Source organism: Excalfactoria chinensis, chromosome 3 (genome assembly GCF_039878825.1).
Source record: "Excalfactoria chinensis isolate bCotChi1 chromosome 3, bCotChi1.hap2, whole genome shotgun sequence".
NCBI classification, from domain to species: domain Eukaryota; kingdom Metazoa; phylum Chordata; class Aves; order Galliformes; family Phasianidae; genus Excalfactoria; species Excalfactoria chinensis.
In genome coordinates, this window is record NC_092827.1 from 44,971,078 (window position 1) to 44,993,516 (window position 22,439).

Sequence of the window (22,439 nt, forward strand, 5' to 3'; positions counted from 1 at the left end):
TACTGGGTGTGCTCTCAAACAGCAAGCAACATTTAAACAAAGAATAACAGGTTTTTTAAGCAACCAGAGCCACGTATGTAGCCTTTTTGCTTTTGGCTTACTTTGAGACTTCACTGATGAACAGAATTTCATAAACCTTTAACCTTTTTTAGTGTACAGTGCTTGGTAGAAGTCAAGTAAGATAATGAAAGACATAGATACATTCTAATTGTAAGCAACAATAACAAAAAAGCACAGTAAAAATCAGTCTCAAATTTAGCACTATCACGTTTTCTGCTCATTTTTCAAAATATGATACTAACCCTGCATTTATGAAATGGAAATCAAGGAAGTGTGGATCAGCACACCTGAAAACCACATTGTACTTCAAAATCAAACAAAACTTAATTTCAGTCTGTACTGGTCTCTGTGGAGACTCTGGAGAGGAAGACTTCAAGATGACACACAGACCTTTCCACGTGAAGTCCTCACACTGTGGACATGTATTATTTTTTCTGGGTGCACCTCAGTAGGATAGGTATGTGGCAGCCTCTAGTGGTAAATATGCACAGTTTTAAAAAGTAGTTTCCATACTAAATTGAAACTGTGAGGCATAAGCTTGTTTCGATACAATTATTTTGACAAAATAGTGTCAGCCAAATGTTGCTATTAACCTTTAACTACTTAGTTCTAGGGGAACAAAGATACTGAAATATCTCAGTCCAAAACCTAACAAATCTATCAATATATCAAATTTGCAGCCCAAATCTTAAATTTTGCAAGAGTTTTATAGCCTTAGTTTCATGTGATCAATCAGTAGCAATCTGAGTTTCTTAGAAGAAACAGGAAACTACCCCTAAATGCCACAGTTGAGAAAAGAGATGTTCTCATTCCTATCAAAGCCCACCACACTCATATGAGAGCAGCTTTGAAGGATACCCAATGGCAAAGCTTTTCCTACCTCATTAAGTGTGCCTCTTTCAAGAATTCACTCTTCTCTTGGTCTGTTGCACCCCTCTTCAAAGTCTACTCAACAGAAAGCAGAAGAACACTTACGTCACTATCACTTTTAACACATACTGGTGACATAGACACAGCCTGAAATATATGGTATTTTCCAGAAGTTGTTACGAAGTGATAGGCTCAGCTTTAAGTGACTTGCAAGGAATCCAGCAAGGAAATAGCCAAATTTCTCAATCCTTGTTTCAGCAGTATAACCTCTGAGCTGAATCTCTGCCCATTCCATTTTGTTTCCAGAATACTGTACAGATGTAATTACCTTGACTGCTACTTTTGATTCTCCACTGCCATCTGACAGGATGTCTAGCGCAGTCCCTTCATACACCTCTCCAAATGCTCCACTTCCTAACAACTTGTGTAAGTTCAATTTGTCCCGAGGAAATGCTGGCAATGACTCAATCTCTTCTTGAGAAGGAAGAGTGCTGCATAACAGCAATATTAGTCACTTGTTAGTATTTAAAAATGCTTGAAACTATCTAATAATCAAATCTAATAATATTTGTCTTGTGAACTACATTTAAGATGAGTTCGGGTGAAACCTGACTGTTTCAGAATCTCTTAGAAAATACCTTCCCTCCCCCTTCACTTGTGTTTCTTGCCAAAGTGAGCACTCAGGGTGGGCTAGAGGAAATCCAGGCCAGGCTGTATACCAAGGAACCAGCTTGGCATGGCGTATTTCAGAGCAGAGCTGCCCTGCTGAGCAGATGTGGCCCCCAGAATCACATCAGGTTGTCAGGGATTACAATGCTGATAAAAACTGATTCAGGGAAGCCCTCTTCCATGTTTTTGTCCTGAAAATGCATTTCCTCCAAAGACATACCTGACAGCATAACAAGCATTGGCTAATCCCACTGTCTCAGCCATCCCCCTGAGTTGAGCTAATTCTTTATCTTCCTTGACAAGCACTATCTGCCCAGTTAAGGCTGGTTTTCTGGATTTCCATCTTTGGTGCCATACTGAAATTGAAAAGAAGACCATAAGATATTTTACTCTGAAAGCATCCCAGAATGTGAGTAGACACTGAAAGGCTGCAAGTTTTTTTGTTGCTTGTTTGTTGTTGTTTTTGTCATTCTGTAAAGCATGACCCTTTGGCAGATTGTGTGAACAAGACATTTCCCTTTGCTACTACCTTTCCCCACAGAAGACAGAAAACTGAGAAATTAAGCAAGCATCCACTTCTGTATGTGACAAGACTAAAACCCTAAGGGCTGGTGCAGTATCTCTTGGCAAAGATGAGGAATGAGAGGAGAGGACCATCTTATCTAGATATATATACTGTATATACATATTTCTGCATCCTTCCTTCAGGAAGAAAGTTGAAAGTGACAAAATGAATTTTTTTGGTGAATAAACACAATACCTGACTTGGGAATTACAAGTTTTCATAAGGGTACATGAGAATGTCAGAGCACCTTCAGCATTTCTATGCTTTTTCTGCAAGGAATCTGCAGCAATAAATGCCTTAAGATAGAGTGAACTGTTATCCTTTCCTAGATGCTGAAAATGTAACCATACATCTTTAGGACCTCAAAGGACGAGAACTCAGAAATTCCCTCCAGTTTCCACACCGCAGATTGTTCAGCATTTCTCTAAACCCGGAGGCCCAGCATCTTCTGCTATCTGAAATGCCTGGCAAACCAAGGTTATGCAAGAAAAAAAAAATCAACCACATACCAAAAGCAAACAGTATGATCATAGTCAAGCAGAGTACAACTGCTCCAATCACAGCAACAATAGCAGTGATATCTGGAGAGGTCACAGTATCTGTTAAATAGAAGGGGAAATTTGGTAAACGACTCTATATACGAACTGTATCAACCTAACAGAGTTGGTTGAGCGTCTTTCTCTGCACAAAGCTGTCTTGTAGGCTATGCAGACACATCTATATTTGGTCAAATTAATTCTCTTCCTCTAGGTTTCTACTATTTACGCCCTGATGACCTACAGTATGTATGTAAAGAGAATGTGCCAACTGCTTGATCATGCAAGATGGGATTTTCAAAAATGATGGCAATGTACAGACCTAGCATTTTGACTGACATCAAGTAGTAATTCTCACATCTCTATCCAGCATGGAAGCTTACATTTATTTTAAGAATCACATCATGATGCAAAGTGCGGAACCATGGAGGTAAATCAGTATAAACAAGCAGAATCAAAGTTCAGGCCTGCTGTTCTGTGCAAATCAGTCGCAGCTGGGGTTACCACGTGAATGCTACCAGTGATTACCCTGCACACACATTCTTTGTGCAACAACTTCATCACAAAATAGGTCTCTCTTCTGAAATGAGTATATTTATTCTGAAAGAAGTCTTGATTAATAAAACATAAAAGTGTAGGACATACCTTTAGTCAACACAATATCTTTGCTTGTGTCACTGTATTCACCAAGCCCCAGCATATTTGCAGCTGCTGCTCTGAACTGAAAAGTTCCTTCTAAGTTCTCGGCCTTCCATGTGCAAATACTGTCACAAGAACCATTGTAAACCACAACCCACAAGGACTTCACTTTGTTGGTATTCCCAGACTGCTCCCTACAAGGGGGACAATGAAACAACCCAGGTACATCATTAATGCAGTAAATGTTGTTCTCTGCTTCTCCTCCATTCTTCACTTCCTCAGATTTCTCAAAATCTCTCTGCCTGCATGAAAGCTCAACCTATTCATAGGGTTTTGGCTCTGGAGCAGAAAGTTGTATCATGCCATTTCAGCAATGTCAGGAATCACACATCCTCAGTTTGGCATTGGAAATGAAATGCTAGAACATTTTAGATGTACAAAGCTGCTGGCACACTTTCATCCATTTCAGTGCACACCTTACAGCCAAGGTTTCAGAACTTCTTATTTAACTTTCAGGAAAAAACAAACAAACAAACAAACAAACAAAAAATCAAACAAAAACAACAAAGCAGTGTTTATTTTGTGTACTGTTAGAAGTTCTTGCTTTCCTGGGCCCAGGGTAATTCAGTGGCTCTTGTGCATCAGGTTTCACAAGCTAAACAGGAAGCAAGTCATTGGCAGGGAAGACACAATTCTTTAGCTAGCCAGGTTCCCATAGTATCTGCTGACTGCTGCGTATATTTCTTCCATTCCCCATTGGACTGAGATTGATTGCTCACAATAAATCCAGAGCTGATTATTCATCAACCAAGAGAAGACCACACATTAAACTTGAAAGGCAATATGTGAAATATCATTTCATGTCACACAGGACTGTAATATTTCATGTGATATGACCTTCATGGGTATGTCAATCACTCTCCCAATATGCTTTGATTCAGAAAAGAAGCCAAACACTTCTAAACAAAAAGACAAGTAAAACCTATATTTTCATGTTCACATCCCTACTGTGGCTGCATGAAAAATGAGTTACTTCAGAAGGCTATACAAACATTTTCTCAAATACTATGGGTCTGACTTTACACTTCTCTGAAGGGCATAGAAATACCTTGAGGCTTGAAGTGCAGTTCAAAAACCTCTGCATTTGTGCACTGAAGCTGCAAGAGAAAAAGATATATTTCCTTCAACTAAAAAAAGCCTCAGTGATGTAGTATGATTCCAGAGATGAATATGAAGCTGCAGCCTGGAGAACACAGCAACTAAAAGACAGCCCTGACCCAGGCCACAGAAAATCAGGCACAATGTGGCTGTGTCAGAATTATTGTGGACTCATAGCATGAAAGTCAGTGCTGCTGTACACTCATAGAAATGTATAGAACCTTACAGAACCAAGAAAATATTTCTGAGTGAAAACTTACATAAGTAGAGTATGCTCAACACCACAGTATTGTGAGTCTGTAACTTTCATGAGCATTAAGTTAATTGAGGAAAAGGAAGGAAATATTAGCTTCCCTCTATCACTGCTCATTTAAAATGTGATAGGAATATCTCAGGAAATTGAACCTCCTTCAGTTTTAAATAATGCATTAATTAAACCTTTCACTGACTGCATTAAACACACTTGGTCAAATACTGGTCAAAACAATGAGAACTTTCTAAGTCACAGCCATCAACAATGTACTCTAACCTGTCCATTCAGCCCTAGTATTCCTTGTGCAGGAGTAAGTGTGAATTAGCACTCAGTGGGGCCTAATAAGTCCAAGTGATTTGTATTTGACAAATTACTACAAATATTATCAAATTTTCTCCTATTGGTGAGACTACCTTATGACTCTTTTTGGTAACATTATATGAACTTTCCTTATGTCTACCGAATGCTATGATATTTCTACATATATTTTAGCTGAGAATATTAGCTAAATATTTAAAAATTCAGATTTGAAAGATTTCCAAATCTTTGAATGAACAATATTTATCCAAATAGATTCCCATATTTCAAGGATTGGTCTGGAAATGTTGTTAGTGTATATTTTCCTCTGTGCTTTCTGGGAATTAATGACAAAAAATGGCTACTTATTTTACAGACGTATGAGATCCTTCAAGAGAGGCCATTTACATTATTGACATTTCAGTATTCCCATTGAAGATATATTGAAATCCCTTGAGATCTCATATCTGTATTTCCAAAAATGATTAGCTCTATCAGATGTACTTCAGATTGTCCAGAATCTAAATACAACCCCAATAATCTACAGAAAATCAGAACAAATGAAAATGTGTCAATCCGCATATTCAAAACAGGGAAAACAAAAATTGCTTGTCAGTTCAGAAATTTCACACTTTATGTCCTTAAACTTCCTCAACAAATCATGAGCTCTCTTGTCTCTTAATTACAATTGCAAAAGCAATTACAGAATAAGTGGAAAGTTGTTCATAGGAATTCCTCTTGTGATAGCAAGACACAAGGCTGATTTACCCTTCTGGTTTGTACAAAAGCCCAAGCAGTGACAACTTCAGGGAAAAATAGCTAATTCTTGGCAATTTCCAAAACTTCCACACTGTTTTGGACTCAAAGGGCAGTGCTTCCTCAGAGGGAAGTGGTTGACTACAACACACTTGGCACCAGGTTAGTCCACCTGTCCACATATCCTAACAACAAAAGCCTCTAGGAAAGCCTGTCACTCCTCACCCAGTTTTATTCTGGGCTGCTCCCTAGGTAACAAGTCCTTTCACACATTGCTTACCTGCTTTCTAAGATGTAGTAGGTGAGGTTGCTTCCATTGTCTTCAGCCTTTTCCCACTGTACAGAGTTTTTAGAGCCTTCTGCTCTTTTGGGTGTTCCTGGCTTACTGGGAACACCAGCTTTGGCCAAATGGGGAAGATAGCACACGTTAGCACAAAACAAAAGGCTAACAGTAAGGAGCAAAAGTTAGACGTGTACAAGAGTGAACATACAAAAGAAGCAAGGATCAGCATCAATAATCCCCCATGAAAAATGAGTCTTTGGCCTTCTCTTTGTGATGAGAAAATTTCAAAATTTTCACTCACATGCAACTTTTCATGAGTAGTTATGAGTTAATATGAATATAGGCATCTCATCTCAATTTCCCTCACTCTTTTCCCCATGTTCCACTTGAAGTGAATTTTAATTTCTTGGTATTTTGCTACTTATTTTCCAAAACTATTAGGTCCTGGTATAAGAAAATTAATGGTTAATTTTTACAAAATATATTTTGACTATTCATGTTCTGAAAATAGTCCTAAAATCTTGTTATCCTATGCTATGTGCTTACCTGTAGTTTTAAAGCTTGTTGGAGAGGAAGTGCTTTTCATTCCTGTAATATATATTACTGTTGCTCTTACAAGATAATTGGCAGAAGGAAATGTTCCTGTGAGATTGCATGTGTAAATAGGGCCGGTAGTGCATGTAGTGCTTGCAGGAGAAAACCAGTCACTTCTTGTTTGCCACTAGAAAAATAAAATGTCATCACGGTCAGATTTCTTACTCTATTGAAAAAATGTCACAGATCTATTTGTGGATATATAACCACCTTGTTACGTTTTAATATTGTAAGGGAGAGGTTATGCATGTGTTGTTTCAGTCACAGGACTTTACCTTGTTAGAGACCAAGGACACAAAAACCAGGTGTGTTTTTTTCTTTGTTTTCAGGAGACTTGCAAGTCTTGGCAACCACAAAGGACAATAGATTAAGTGACCTATTTGCACAACCAAAAGGAGCCTTCCCCTTGCTTAGCTCTGTGCAGCTTGTATTTCTAGATCACTGTGACATGACCATGAGTTCAGTTTGTCATTATGCAGTTGAAAGGAGATGGGTAAGTGGAGTTTGCGCTATGACACTTGTTACATGGCAAGTGGGAAACATCTGGTGTAGGCTTCATGGATCTGATTATCTATATCAAAGAATCTAAGTGATCCAGGTTAGCGCAGGACATTTTCTGTGTCTGGTGGTCTAAACATTAAAACCTGAAGCTTCCATCCATACTGCTGTCACTGCAGCACTTATCTCTGCAGTCTGCGCTACTGGACCTGTTTTTCTGTCCAGCATTTTCTCCTAACTACTATCATAGGAAAATAAAAATCAAATACCAGCTTGTAGCTGACATTCAATGCCAAACGTCCTTTTCTTTATTTTCTTTTGCAGAGTGGACATACAGTTCACAGCTAACAGGCAGACTGGGGGAGGGCAGTGAGGAAAGAGGGAGGGAACTATACTGAAACAGGAGACACAGAAGGAATTCTGGTGGGGTCATCCAGGATGTCCTTTGGCACTGTGGAGTATTAAATGCTGCAGCTGCACTCCTCCTTGTTCCTGGCAAATGCTGCCTCCATCCTGTTCCTTCTGAGTCACTAAGACTGACATCACTGTGCCCAAATTAACCACTGAGATTCTTCATGTATGCCCTGCCATGCTGTCTTGCATGAGGACAGAACTGGGTTAAGTTTAATCTGGTATGGAAAAAACAACAAAAAAAAAAAAGTATTTTTACCTTGCGCAGCTCAAACCAAAAGCTGGTTCCATTGATGTGCAGAGGAGCTCTCCATTCTAGCTGGAAACTGGTATTTCTGGGGATTATATTGGAAGGTGAAAGTGGAGTCTCAAAAGTTTTTGCAATAACAGGCACACTTTCAGAAAACCAGTTCTCATTGGGATGAAAAGCAAAAACCTAGGAAGGAAACAGATGAACTGTACAGTACAAGACCAGGTAGAAAAGGTGGCTTTAGACACTCAGAGTGTTTGGAAGGATAACTTACATAAAACAATATACTATTCAGGCAATCTAGGATGAAATATTTTGTGCAGCTTCAATGTTACATATCTTTAGGATGGATGTCAATGGTTTCTGCAGTCCCCTACTGAAAGAATCTTTTCAGTTTCGTCTTTCTTACTAAAACTCTTCTCTTTTTAGACCCTTCCTAAATGCCACAGATTCTTACACCAGCATGCAGACATTACATCATATGCTGGATTGTGTTTCCAAATCACAAAAACACCATATCAGATACTTTTGTTTTGTTTTATTGGACTTTTTCTTTTTTTTTTTCTTTTTTTACTAAAGGAAAATATAGTTATTAAAGGAAAAACAGCAATTGGTAAAATGATTAAGCCCACAAAGATAAAACTTAATCAATTGGCTGTCACTCATTTCACTCACACAGCCAGTGCTTCAGAGGTATGTGGCCTCCATGGAGAATGGAGGTTTCCCATCTGTTGATCCTCCTTCAGCATGTATGAAGGCAACCACAGCAAGACTGTAGCAGAAGATCATATTTAGTCTTGATGTTAGTGAAATGCTCCCACAATAGAAAATACCTAAGTTAAAGGATTTCATCTGAAAAACTCGTATGGGAATAAATTGCGACGTTTGATTTTCCTTAACCAGAATACTAGAAAACTGACAGAAATATGTCAAGTTTTGAACTTATATTTTCAAAATAGACATACAGATTTAGAGGGGTATAGTCTGAAAACTTACAGGTTAGTGAACAACAGGTAGTGGTTATACTGCTTATAATCATACCTTGAACAAATTGTTTGTTCCAGACTGGAGACCACTGACAGACCATGAAAGTGTCCCATTTGGAAATTCACTTTTTCTCAAGGGAGCTTCTGGGATCAAAGACAATAAATTGACAGAGATTTGATAGCGGATGGATTCCAGAGGTCCATTTGGTTCCAGAGGCTCACTCCAAGATATGTTGATAGTAGTATCGGACAAAACCACCACCTTAATGGAATCAACTCCCTCTGGTACTGGAAGAGAAATTAAAATGAATCTAATTTTGGTATGGACCTCACTGTTTTGTTCTTTTTTGTTTGATTGATTTTTAGGAAAATAAAAAAATATCATAGAGGAAGGAAAAACAAGTTACGAATACGGTAGTATTCTTGGCTATTGTACAATGCAAGCAGGCAAAAACATATCTGGTGTCCTATAACTTTACAGTCATATCACTGAACTCCTGCTCTCTCATCAGTTTCAGATTTGAGTGTAGTAAGACACTAACTTGGATATGCACTAAAAAAAATTCATGTCCTCTATTCCAATTGGAAAGAAGGAACCCTCAAACTTGATCATGTATTGCAATATTCTTTAAAATATACATTCAGAGATTAATTAAATCATTCAGGTTGGGCTCTATAAATTGAACAGTTCCAATGCAGTGTAAAACTGATTTATTTTTATCTGATCTAAGAGATAAATTTCTTTTATAAAGAATTAAACCTCTGGAAAAAAAATAAGTTTCTGCATAACTTCCATGTATTCTCCTTTCTTTAAAAGAAATCATTAAACTGAGGATTTCTCATATAATACACGAGGTTGGCCTTTGACCTAAATACACCTAAGATACCCGTCTGTTACTGGTGAGCAAAGAGAAGGCAGCTAACAAGACAGTAAAACATCACAAACTCACCTAATGTATTCAGCTTTCTAAACTTTGGAGATGTGCTACACTCAAATTTGGTGGTGAATAAAAATATTGGATTATCAGTCAAATGGACTAGTAAGTGATTTACAAAAGAAAAAAATATTTGCAAACTCGTCACGTAAGCAGGATTGAATTGAAAGGGTTGTTAGATAAAACACAACCCCCTCAAGTTCATTTTTCCATAATTTCATATATTCTTCAGTTCTTTGTTTTGTGCAGTTCAGAATCTCACAATTTAAGAGACTTATTTTGTTCACTTTGAGAGGTGTTTCTAGACTCCAAGAACAAATTTAGATGTATTCAAGATAGCTTGTTACATAGGCTCTGCAGAAGAGGAAGCCAGCTGAGAACTCCTAAGCATTTCTTGCTATCATTTACAATTTTGTTCAGAAATACATTCTCTGTCTGAGTTATGCAAGCAAGAAACTTGACTGTTGGTCTGTTTCCCATGCCAGTAGACTTCTTACTAGCACTTTTGACAAAATAAACTCTTCCTTTGGATCTTTTTGATCACGGCTTGAACTGGTAAATGGAATGCCCCAACTCTGTATTAAACATTCTTTCTTTCTTACAGAACTGTCTAGATACATAAAAAGTTAAAAGTTGTTACACTAAATAGATTCCCAACATTTCAAAATGAAGAGAACATATTCTCTAATGTATGCCTTAGCAGCAAAGATTGCAGGTCATTTCAGTGAAATGTGCAGAAGCTAAGCTAGCAAAGAAGGAAAATGATTTGTTTCACTAGCTAAAAGATATGTGGAGGAAGAGTGACACTCTGTGGCAAGAGCAATGCATTAATTTTTCCAAGTTGTACTTTTTTCATTCCTTCTATTTTCCTATTTGTTAGAAAGTATAGACTAATCCAAGCTTCTTTCATTTCAATACAGAATTGAGGGAAGGTGAGGGAATGTACATAGCTTCTGAGGTGTGAAATAGCATACACACTTCAAGAGGCTCTAGTAGCATCTGATTACAATTTAAACCAGTAGTTACATTCATGAAATTGAGAACACAAGTGCTGGGACACAAACACATTCTAGTCACAGCTGGTTGGAAAATTTTCAACAAATTGTGAAAAGCTCTGAGTGTTGATCAAAATACCTGTGAAACAGCTCGGGGTTTGGGATCTTTTTTTTTTTTTCTTTTTTTTTTTTTTCTTTTTAATTATTATCATTTATTTTCTTTTTTCTATTTTGTTTTCAGACTTCATTTGTTTTGGTCACGCTGTTTTGTTTTGCCCAACTAAAGATGTTTGTTTTGAGTTTCAGGTTTCACTTGACTTGAGCCTGAAAAATTCCATTTCAGTGGAGCGACCCAGTCTCTCATTTCACATTCAGCGTTCAAGTTCCTCCACAGAAAGGGTGTACATTGCTGCAGGTTGGCTCAGTTTACCACACAAAGAAGCAAAAGTGTGAATTCCTGCCATATCTCAATAGTATCTGATCTTACTCAATCAGCAAGTTGTATGAACTTTGCAGTACAGACATGGATTCCCATGCAAAGAATTGAAACTGACCACCAAGAATGTAGGCCTTACAGTAATACTGAAGTGATGCACGTAGTCGGGATGGGCAGCAGCAAGAGAGAGATGAAGGAGAAGAGCCACAAAGAAAAAATCCAATCAGGTGACCTTGCCAGGAGTTCTATCTCCTCTCTGACCTCAAAGCCCCCTGGGGAATGTAGTTCTTCTCTTCCAGACAGGTACCCGGAACTGGAGCATTAACACTTTAACTCCCAGTGCACTACATGATGTGGAATACCAGTAACCAAAAATCATAAAAACATGACATTAGGTCATCATTTCTTACCTTCTGCAACAGATTCTTTAGGAATATGCTCAAAATATTCATAGATCTGCATGGGATGAGAGCCTATTTGCTCAGTGCTTCAGACAGTGAGAAATCTGATTAAGTGGTAAAAAAAAAAAAAAAAAAAGAAAGAAAAATAGCAGGGCAGACAGAACCCAAATAGAGGCAAAGAGAGAGAAAGGGAGATCTTTGGAATCTTGCTATGTTATGCACAGGTCTAGCTGCATGTCACAAGAATAAACTTGTAGTTGTGTAGTTCTTGTGAACATCTATGCTGATTCCAATTTGAGCAGAAAATTTCACTACTTTCTGACTTGCTACTCAAGTATTTCTTTAACTGAGATGAGAATTATGGTTAAAGCCAGAATAAAATGTGAAACAAACCTCCATATAGAGTTGTGCTGATTGTCTCCCTTCCTATAGCCAGGTGGTTTTGATCTGAATAGTAATTTTTCACAGCAACTCGTATGGCATAGCTTGAAAATGGTTTTAGGTTGTTTATGACAGCAATGGGTTCCTGAATTTCCTGTAATTTGAAATCAGATAATAAACTTGTATTCTTAGAAAGTACTCACATGTAACACTAATCATCTGCCTGTTACATTAGTAATTATGTGCAATTAGCATGGCTACAGTAATGTTCTGTTCAGTGACTGGTGTTTGAATAGGAAATGGCAAAGTTTAAAAAAAAGTTATGGAAAAAAACTTTACTAAGGCAAGTAGAACTACATCAAAGTACATAAAATCAAGACTTACTGTTGCTGAACATGCTGAAGATTTATTTAAACACTTAAAAATGTGTTTATTTAATAACAACTTCAACATCTCTTTTTTCAAGTAGAAACCAGAGATCCAGTGCAACCAGATGTTAGTAAGGACGTGTTGAAATATAGATGAGTACTTGCCCAAGGAAAAGTGAAGTAATCCCCCACTTAGCAAAACACCAATCACAAACAATAATTAGTATGGGATTTTCAGAAAAAATAAAAGTTAAAAAGAAAGTTACAGAATGGTTTATAAAATAATTACAATTTCACATTCACTGTTTTATATGGTAGTACATGCGTTCTTTGTTCCAAAATAGACATACCAAAGTTTTTTGCTGTAGAGTAGAGAAATAGTAGGTCGAGTTCTCATCGTTGCTAGTCATTTCTCTGAAAAATACCAGATATGTTGGTGTAGGCTGGGATATGCTGGGGCAGAGCTGCTGTGTTGTGACAGATGGTAAGCTTAATGTAAAACTAGTGTTTGTTGTATCAAGGATAGTAGGTTTCTCAGTGTCTAGTAATGGAGTCAGGCATCTCTTATCTAGGAAAGACATTAACAAATGAAAAAAAAAGCAATTACTGTTGGACCAATCTAAATGTGCATGGGATACTATTGCTGTTCATATGACAAAATAATAACCACAAAACCTCTTCCACAAATAGAAACATAATAAAATATCACTTGGATATAGTATATTTGGTTAGTTTCATAGATTAAAATAATAGTAATAAACAAAGTAAAGGCTTTTTCAAGTAAGTAATTCAAAGTAAGATCAGAATTGCTAAAATATTTTGATGCTTCTTTAGGTACCTAAATACTTTGGAAATTCAGACCTTAGTTGCTGTGTTACTGAAAGTAGTGCGCATTGGTGAGTCCAAACTTGCTTGTCATAGGAAAGGCAAATACGTAGAATAGAGACTAGCTTTCCCTAGCAATTAAAGGTTATTTCATTTACTTCCAAACAGTTTTTCACTTGTAAAGTTCATGGTAACAACAGGGAATGGGGGGACAAGATTTGGAAAGGAGTTTATCACATAATAGCATAAAAGAAGTAACAAAATAAAAACCCTTGTCACTTGATGTACTTTTAAAAAACAACCTAAAAATTTACTCAATTGACTTGCTACTTGGAAAGAAATAATGGTGCAAGAACAATTGTTTGCCCTTAGGCAAGAACAATTGGCCTCATTGTCAAGATCTTTTCTCCCTAAATGAGCAACCCTGTCACTCCTACCAAAAGCAGGTTCATGCTTATAAGGGAAAAAGAATAAGAAAGGCTATTTGGTAGAAATAAATGTAAGGTTCACTCTTTGATGGTGTATAGTTGTTTAGAGTGGTAAAACTCTCATGGGAAAAATCCAAGGTGGAATAAAGAACGGAGTCATTTTCGTAACTGAAGTTTCTGTCAGGCAATCCCATAGAAACATGCTTACACTGGGGGAAAAGAAAATCCTTTGCTACATATTCAGTCCCCTTCCTTCTAACCCTGAAGAGAAATCATTCTCTCACAGAGCCTGTGACAGGACAATAATTTTCACTGAGTGCTTCTGATGTGTTAAATGATCAACTGACATCATGTCTCTGGATGGCAATTAAATAGGTTAGGATGAAAGGAAACTAGCTGCACTACCTGCACACATCACTAAGGCAATAAAAAGCTTGTCAGTCAACCCAGATGGTCTTTGCAAACATCACTTTTTCAGTACCAAGTAGAAATTTTTTTTTCTTACTTTAAAATTTTTATTTCCTTTGCTCTTAAACTTGTGCAAATAATTCTGACCAATGTTTTTCTCTTGTTTTGTTGCTTTGTCTGTTTGTTTTCTTCATTAAATGCAAAATATTTTTATCCCACTATATATTTATTTTCAGAAGCCATCGTTAGTGGGAAGAGCTCTGTGGAGATCTCTGGGTAGAAACAGACCCATTGGACCAAATACCAGCTGTTCCCTTTCTGCACCAGCCAAGCCTGGATTTCTTCAAATGAGCTGTATCTCTGGCTCAGTCTGTACCAGGGCCAAGCCAGGATCCTGCACCAATCCCAAGCCCACAGAGACTTCATGGGATTAAATTTGCCTGAAGTACTGATAAGAATAGCCTGGGTTTTGGTCAGAGAAGCTGTGGGCAGATGAAATTCTGCCAGCTACCTCAAACCAGCATAAAATGTTTCATTCCATAGAGATCCATCCTATTAAAATACCCTCTTGTATGTTTGCCAGTTTTTTTATGTAAAAATTAAGGAATTATTTTTAATATATTAAACATGCTACTAGCTGTTCTAAACCTCTGTACTTACAAATATAATCCCTGTAGGTACCATGAATCCTGGAATTGCATTAAAAATAATTTTTCCTTCATTCATTACTATTCTATCATCATTTCTTTAGAACAAAACAAAAAAGGAGTAGTAAGTGAAGCCTGAGTCTACTAACATGTAAGCTGGAATCGCCTCTCTGGCATTATTTTATAAATCACTTTAATAAGCAGAGCTCTTATCTGTTCATCTTTGGAAGAATATACACATTTTTTTTTCAGCTTTCCATACTTGTGAACAACAGCAGAATTCTGTATCATGACAAAGATCATTACTAAACTCTTGCAGTACCTCATGACAACTGATCGTCTTCAGGACACAATGGTTGCTCTTTTTCAGTACTTCAAGGTTCACCACCATTCTCAACTCACCAGGTTCAACACAACTTTGAAAATAGGTATATTCCTTTAATTACTATCCTGAGCCATTAAACCACAGGCAATAATCACTATTATGTCCTTCCATGCAACACTTAGTTAATCCTTATTTCCATCTTTTATAAATATAAATACATATAGTGTGATCTATGAGTCAAATACATGATCTGAAATAAGCTTATTGCATTTGCAGAACAACCCAAGTTTCCACTACCTGGATATGATTGCACTGCTGAGCTGTAGGCTAAGACTTTCAGCTCATGATTTGCTTTCTTATGAAGAGAGTGTCTTGCGCTTCCTTTATTTGCTAGATAAATTTCTGTGCATTCCTTCGTTTCAACTGTCCAATATATAAATTGGTTGTCTACAGTCAAGCTTCCAATTTTCGTACCTGTAGGAAAATACTGTAGTTAAGCTTCAGCATAACCCTGAGTGAACAGTTTTATGAGGACAGATGAGTGCTTCCTCACAGTGAGTCGGAATGGGTCAGTATCTCAGCCACATCATATCTACAAAGACTTTCCCTGGGAAAGAGATTTCTAATATCTCACTAGAATACATACTTACATACTCACATGCTCTTTCTCCTGGTTTGTTTCAACAGACTACACTACCGGGAGCATGTAACATGTAAGTTTTTTGTCCATCTTGCCTAAAGATGAATCAGTTTTATAAACAAAGTACTTCACAAATGCTATTTTGCTGAAATGCGCATTGTTGGTGGTAGAGACAGAACTAATCACAAACTACCTAGAAATATAACATAGCAATCAGACCTTGAAAACTTGGTATCTTGATAATCCTCCAGCAGTGGCAACCATCCACATCTGAGGCCCATATTTCATCTCTTCCTCTGATAAAGAGCAGCTGGGATTTTTTGATGTCAGATAGATCTATACTCATGGGTCTTCCTAGCTCTGCTTCTGCCACGTTGCAGTTGCAGTAGTTCCTCATCTTTTCTTCTACTGATTCGTATCCCAAAATGTGGTACATGGTGTTATTCAGTATATCATAGTAAAACATGTGGCTGCCGTAATCAAGCTCTTCAATCCAATACAAGCGGCTATCAAATAAAACGCATTGCTTTCAACAGAAAAACTTCAATCCAAACAGAGTGCCCTAAATACAGTTTTTAAAGTGACTGCAGTCAGAAACTTCCCAGTCATTTCAAACAAGGTAAGTAAAGCAGCATATTTCCAGAGTGAAATTTTCTGAAAGGAAGGTCACAATAAAGAAATACTCTGGATAAAATGGTTGCAGTGATGTTATGGTAATGGTTATGTGGTGCTAACTTCCATTTGCATCACTTGAACAGAAGAGCCTATCAGGATGTAAATATCATTTGAAACTTTTAATTAAACATAGTCATCTTTTGTAAAATTAGATGTGTCCAAGTTCAAGTCGCATACAAGTAAAATGGCATCCAGAAATGTATGAGACGTACACAGTGCAAAAATCTCATATAAGAAGTCCCTTTGGGTCCTTGCAAGTTAATTCTACACTTAAATCTCATTACAAAGTATGCTTCAAATAAATTTTTAGCAATATGTACCTTACCTTAAAAAAGGATATGACTGCAGAGATGATATAGTTGAATTACGTTTACCCAACTGTATGTTCAAAGCTTTTAAGGACTTTGTCTTGAGCTCCAGATCAATAAAGAATAGTTGAGTTTCATTCCACGATGTTTTCAGGGCAACAAAAAGATGCCTTGCAATCCAATCTACTGTGATGGCTGTGACATTGTGAAGAAATACGTCTTTGAAAAGCTTAAGAAAAAATAAAGTAAAATCTTAAGAGCAGAATTTTCCCACTCAATGCTAGGATACTATGAAATCGGATTGCCTTCCCAAGTTATTTCTACTTGGAAAGTAGAAGTCAAAACATAAAGAGAAGGGATGAAGTTTCCAATGCCTTTGTACAAACAAAAACTGTTGTCTCACTAACATTAATCATTGCTTATATGCTGCTTCAGTTTACTTAAAATTAGAAAGGAATAAAATGAAATGAAATTGTTTGATACAAAAAAAAATGTATTTTATGTAATAGTGTGAATTTTAAATTAAATACTTGTTGAAATCTCTTGTGAACAAAGTAGGCGCCAGTAAAATTATACATGTTTAATAAGAAAAATTTACCAATGGCATATCCAGGCCTGTTTCAATTGCTTCAGATGACAAAAAAGGAAGTCCCAATTTTATTATATTATACATATTCACATTTTATAGTTAGAAAGGTCCAGCTGTATCTTGTCCATAGGAGTGTCTCATACGAACTGAGTTATTAAGAAAGTTGTATCTTTCCACTTCAGCTTTCCCTACTGCATTTGCAGCCCAGCAGGCCAACTGTGTCCTGGGCTGCATCAATAGAAGTGTGACCAGCAGGTCAAGGAAGGTGATTCTGCCCCTCTACTCTGCTCTCATGAGACCCCACCCGAAGAACTGCATCCAGTTATGGGGCTTCAAACACAAGAAGGACATTGAACTGTTGGAACATGTCCAGAGAAAGGCCATGAAGATGATCAGAGATCAGAGCTCCTACAAGGGCAGGCTGAGAGAATTGGTGCACTTCATCCTGGAGAAGAGAAGGATCTGGGGGCTGAAGGGGTCCTACAGGAAAGCTAAGGATGGACTTTTTATAAGGGTATGTACTGACAAGATGAGCAGAAGTGGCTTTAAACTGGGAGGGAGTAGATGTAGACTAGACATTAGGAAGAATTTCTTTACTGTGAGGGTGGTGAGACACTGGAAGAAGCTGCCTGGAGAAGGTGTGAATGCCCTTACCCTGGACGCATTCAAGGCCAGGCTGGATGGGTCTTTGAGCAACCTCATCTAAAGGGAGGTGACCCTGCCTACAGCAGGGGGATTGCAACTAAGTGATCTTAAAAGTCCCTTCCAACACAAACCATTCCATGATTCTACGATTCTAGGATTTTGCCAATAAATGTAGTTTGCTATCACACTAGTTTTTCTTTCTGTTTTCAGTATTGTGCTTTGACTTCTTCAAAAACATGACTAGGCCCAAAATAATGAGAATAATGACCACATTTTCCTAGATTCCTTAAGTCAAGGGAAGGACAAAGTAATACCTGAGACTCTGATGTACTCTGTATATTCAGAACAAAAAGAGAGTCTTCTAGGATGTAGTACAATTTCTCATCATCAGCAGTATAACAGATGTCCTTTATATTTGTATTTGTCAAAACTTCCCATATGGTATGATCGTTGTCTATGTCAGTAAGAAACAACTTGTTGAAAGAAAAAGTTATAAGAGTTGGGACAGGGAAAAAATCTGGAAAGAAAAGAGCAGAGCAGAATTTACACCAAGCATTCTAGGCAACAGCAGTCATTCATAACATGTAACAAAAAGCAAGTACAAAATAAAAATGTCCCTGTACAAGTTATATTTGAACATGAGGCATAGTAAATAAATGAATTAATTAAATTATCAGATGCCCAAATTGATGTTGTGTTTTTGTCATCAGATACAAACATAAATATTTTTAAGTGGCATTGTGAGTGCTTTCCTAAGAACTTTAAGCAAGGTAAAAATGTATAGTTGCTCTCTTAATTACCCTTCACAGCCCAGTTAGAAATAATCTACATTCCTATAGACCTTTAACTTTCTCGGGTACCTTTCCACAGCCCAGTTATAAATGACCTATATTGCTGTAGTATTAAACAGATAACAGACTGAAGACCACCATTCCATGCTATCCTGACACTGCTTAGAAAGACTGATCTAGCATACTTCTGAGAAAAGACTTGCAATTCCCAAAATTTAAGCTAATGATAAGATATATGTTAATCATTTCCCATTAAAAGCTGCAACAACCTCCTCTGTGGTGTCTACCACAGTGTGGAACAAATGTCACCCCTGTTTAAGGGACTATTTATTATCAAATACCTGCATTGTTGAGTACACCAGTGTATGGGAGATTGGTAATCACAGCCTGAACCTCTGATTAATCAGCTGAGGCAAGTATGGGGTCAGCTGTGGGAGCACAGGTGAGAGTGATGTAGCTGTGCTCCCGGAAGGGGTGGAGCTCGACTCCACCTCCTCTGAGACCTCATTTAAGGGCTGACCCTCACTGAGGCAGCATCTCTTGGAGACTACTCTCCAGTGAGGACTGCCCCAGCTTCTTTGGCTATGGCATCTCCACTGGTGAGTTTCCCTTTGCTTATTCCTTCTGTACATTTGTTACCATCTTTGCTACCATCTGTATATTTACAACCAGCTATAACATATAAGCCATAGGCTGGCATCCAAGTCATCCATACCTGATGAATTCCTCTGCACTACATCAGACCTAGGTCCTGGACCCACAGATGTAAAAGCTTGTACCTGTGAGACAGGAGATGTTGTGTATGTTAAACAGCAGCATAAAGTATTTCAGTATAGAGCCTACAGAGACACAATGAATGACAAAAGGACAATCATATCCCCTGACTGCTCAGCTAGGAATGTATGTATGTGTTCTACTTGACAAAGGCTGTGGTTAGTTCAAAGTCTACACTGAGATTTTGTCCATGGCTATGAGGAAAATTCTAAAACATGGCCTAGAGAGTTCCAATTCATACTACATTTGTCAACTGGATACAAGGAAAGCCAGGCAGTCTTGTTTCCTTCCTCAGGCTGGAGTACTTTCATACTGTTGATACCGCAAACAACACTGCATTCTTCCCACTCCATGGCCAGCCTGCTACATAATTCCATGTTTCTAATTTGTCTTTCATTATGTTTTAAGCCTTTTATCACGACAGAAATGTGACCTCCTAGTAAGTTTTAATATGAAAATCTTTCACTATGGATATCAAATAAGTCTTTGCACTTTTAATGCAGTATTGCTTTCCACCTTTGCTGTCTTTTAACAAACTGTACAACATAAAGAAAGGCTAAGCCAGTTGTCCGGGGGTGAGTCAGTGAAGCAGCAGCTTCAAAAGCAAAAGCCACAGATTCTTGCACCAAGCAAACCATGACACTTACACCACCTCCTAGAGAGATACACCAGGATGCATTCGATAACATCTGAGATAAGCTTAGTAATTTTTTCATACCTGAAACCTTACTGTGAGCCTAGGAAGAACATCTCTGATTGAAAAGTGGAATGCAGTGGGTTTGACATCACTCACATTCCACTCCATGAGAGTGTCATCAGCACCACTCTGATACAACAGTTGATAATAAACCCTGAATTGTGTTAATACTCCATTGTCCTTTCCAGGTTTGTCCCATCTGAACTCCACAAGGACTCTCTCTTCACCTTCATGCATGTTGTTATGCAACACATATATTCTAGGGTTTGCAGGGGCTGAAGGAACTGCATAAAAAATAAAAAACACCAAAGCACTTACATGAAAACACAGCCTGTACCTTGTAATTAACACTTCTAGTTTTGCACCTGAGCTTGACAACCTTAATGTTGACAGATACAGATAGCAAGTGGTGAGGTGTTAAGAGTATCTGAAACTTCACAGTAACTCCTTTCTGTCTTTCATCAACATTTATGTGTCTGATAAAGATACACATAAATGCAGATAAAGATGCAGGTAAATGCAGTCCTGCTCTCCGATTGGGAAGTATCTGTTTAGTAAAGTCCTGTGGGTTACTGTGGAGCAAGAATAACTATTCAGCATTATATGTTAGCTGTCTTAACTTTAACCTATATAAGAGCAAACTGTTACACAATTAAATAGTGCATAACATTTATTAAAATCTTAATAAGTGGTTGATATACCACATGCAGCCCTTGATGATCATCATAATGGATGTCAATTTCTCTGTATTATTCATAGTCATGGGCGCATGGTGGGTGTATGGTCACACTCTTATTCTTCCAAAATGCCCTTACTGCAACAGTATGCATTTATGTTTGCAACAGATAACTGCCAAAGATCACAGAATCACAGAATGGCCTGGGTTGAAAAGGACCGTAATGATCATCCAGTTTCAACCCTCCTGCCATAGGCAGGGTTGCCAACCACCAGACCAGGCTGCCCAGAGCCACATCCAGCCTGGCCTTGAATGCCTCCAGGAATGGGGCATCCACAACCTCCTTGGGCAACCTGTTCCAGTGTGCCACCACCCTTTCAGTGAAAAACTTCCTCCTAATATCTAACCTAAGCCTCCCCAGTCTCAGTTTAAAACCATTCCACCTTGTCCTATCACTATCCACCCTTGTAAACAGTCATCGAATCATAGAATCACCAAGGTTGGAAAAGACCTAAAAGATCATCCAGTCCAACCATTCACCTATTACCAATAGCTCCCACTAAATCATATCCCTCAACACAGCATCCAAACATTTCTTGAACACCCCCATGGTCGGTGACTCCACCACATCCCTGGACAGTCCCTTCCAGTGCCTGACCACCCTTTCTGAGAAGTAATACTTCCTAATGTCCAGCCTGAATCTCCCCTGCCGTAGCTTGAAACCATTCCCTCTGGTCCTATCACTAATGACACAAGTGAAGAGGCCGACCCCCATCTCACCACAACCTCCCTTCAGGAAGTTACAGAGAGCAATGAGGTCTCCCCTGAGCCTCCTCTTCTCCAGGCTGAACATTCTGTCATGGTTTTGTAATGGTGCTGCCAGCTCCTTCAGCCTCTCCTCATACGGCCTGTGCTCCAGACCCCTCACCAGCTTTGTTGCCCTCCTCTGAACACGTTCCAGGGCCTCAGTGTCTTTCTTGCAGTGAGGGACCCAAAAGTCATTCCCCTCCTGTTTATACACTCCCTTCAAGTACTTGAAGGCCACAATGAGGTCTCCCCAGAGCCTTCTGTTTTCCAAGCAAAGGTATTTAGGAATATGTCCTTGCAACTCTGACTATGGCTGACTAGCCCTGGAAACTGCTCATTCCTCTCTAAACAGGGATCCACATCCTGACACAGATCTGGTCCCAGTACCCATTGCAGATTACGACTGGGATTTGAAATTCATGTACCTCCTTCAGGGGCTTGAAGGTACACAGATGTTGTTGGTGCCTTGCCCCAGTATGTGTACGGAGTCACACTAAAATCAAAGAGTGCAAATGGTTCCAGCCAATCAACTTTGTAGGATGGAACTGTAAGGTCACGTGGATGGAGGCATCGTTCACTCTCCAAAGTCTGTGAACAAATAAAATATAATAAAATAAATAAACAAAAGAAGCCTTCTTTTTTCTAAATTGTTCTCTCCAGGTTGGTCAGATGAACCAAGACAGAACTGCTCCTCCTGAGTGATCACTGTTTTATTAACTTTTGTCATGATGCACAGCAATCTGATAGCATCTGCCCTTGAATTTAAATCTTGCTAAATGTGCTAAAATGCAGTGTGGATGGACTAGATCTCACATTCAGTCAAAGGCTTTCCCACTAGCATCTCAGAAGACACTTCTATCTTT

The 22,439-nt window shown here is 38.2% G+C and overlaps 1 protein-coding gene across 1 annotated transcript in view; it reads right to left on the minus strand.

The window, feature by feature from the left end:
• ROS1 (ROS proto-oncogene 1, receptor tyrosine kinase) overlaps positions 1-22,439 on the minus strand; it is a 72,891-nt gene that overhangs the window by 21,709 nt on the left and 28,743 nt on the right. Inside the window, exons 21-38 of the mRNA XM_072332666.1 lie at positions 22,002-22,164; positions 20,115-20,377; positions 19,338-19,401; positions 18,146-18,348; positions 16,615-16,826; positions 15,834-16,120; positions 15,272-15,448; positions 12,692-12,909; positions 11,986-12,127; positions 8,881-9,113; positions 7,849-8,025; positions 6,633-6,807; positions 6,084-6,201; positions 3,346-3,533; positions 2,674-2,763; positions 1,820-1,955; positions 1,259-1,421; positions 941-1,005 (exon numbers count right to left, since the gene is read on the minus strand). Coding sequence (XP_072188767.1) covers positions 941-1,005; positions 1,259-1,421; positions 1,820-1,955; positions 2,674-2,763; positions 3,346-3,533; positions 6,084-6,201; positions 6,633-6,807; positions 7,849-8,025; positions 8,881-9,113; positions 11,986-12,127; positions 12,692-12,909; positions 15,272-15,448; positions 15,834-16,120; positions 16,615-16,826; positions 18,146-18,348; positions 19,338-19,401; positions 20,115-20,377; positions 22,002-22,164 — 3,074 coding nt within the window. The remainder of the gene's footprint in view (positions 1-940; positions 1,006-1,258; positions 1,422-1,819; positions 1,956-2,673; positions 2,764-3,345; positions 3,534-6,083; positions 6,202-6,632; positions 6,808-7,848; positions 8,026-8,880; positions 9,114-11,985; positions 12,128-12,691; positions 12,910-15,271; positions 15,449-15,833; positions 16,121-16,614; positions 16,827-18,145; positions 18,349-19,337; positions 19,402-20,114; positions 20,378-22,001; positions 22,165-22,439) is intronic.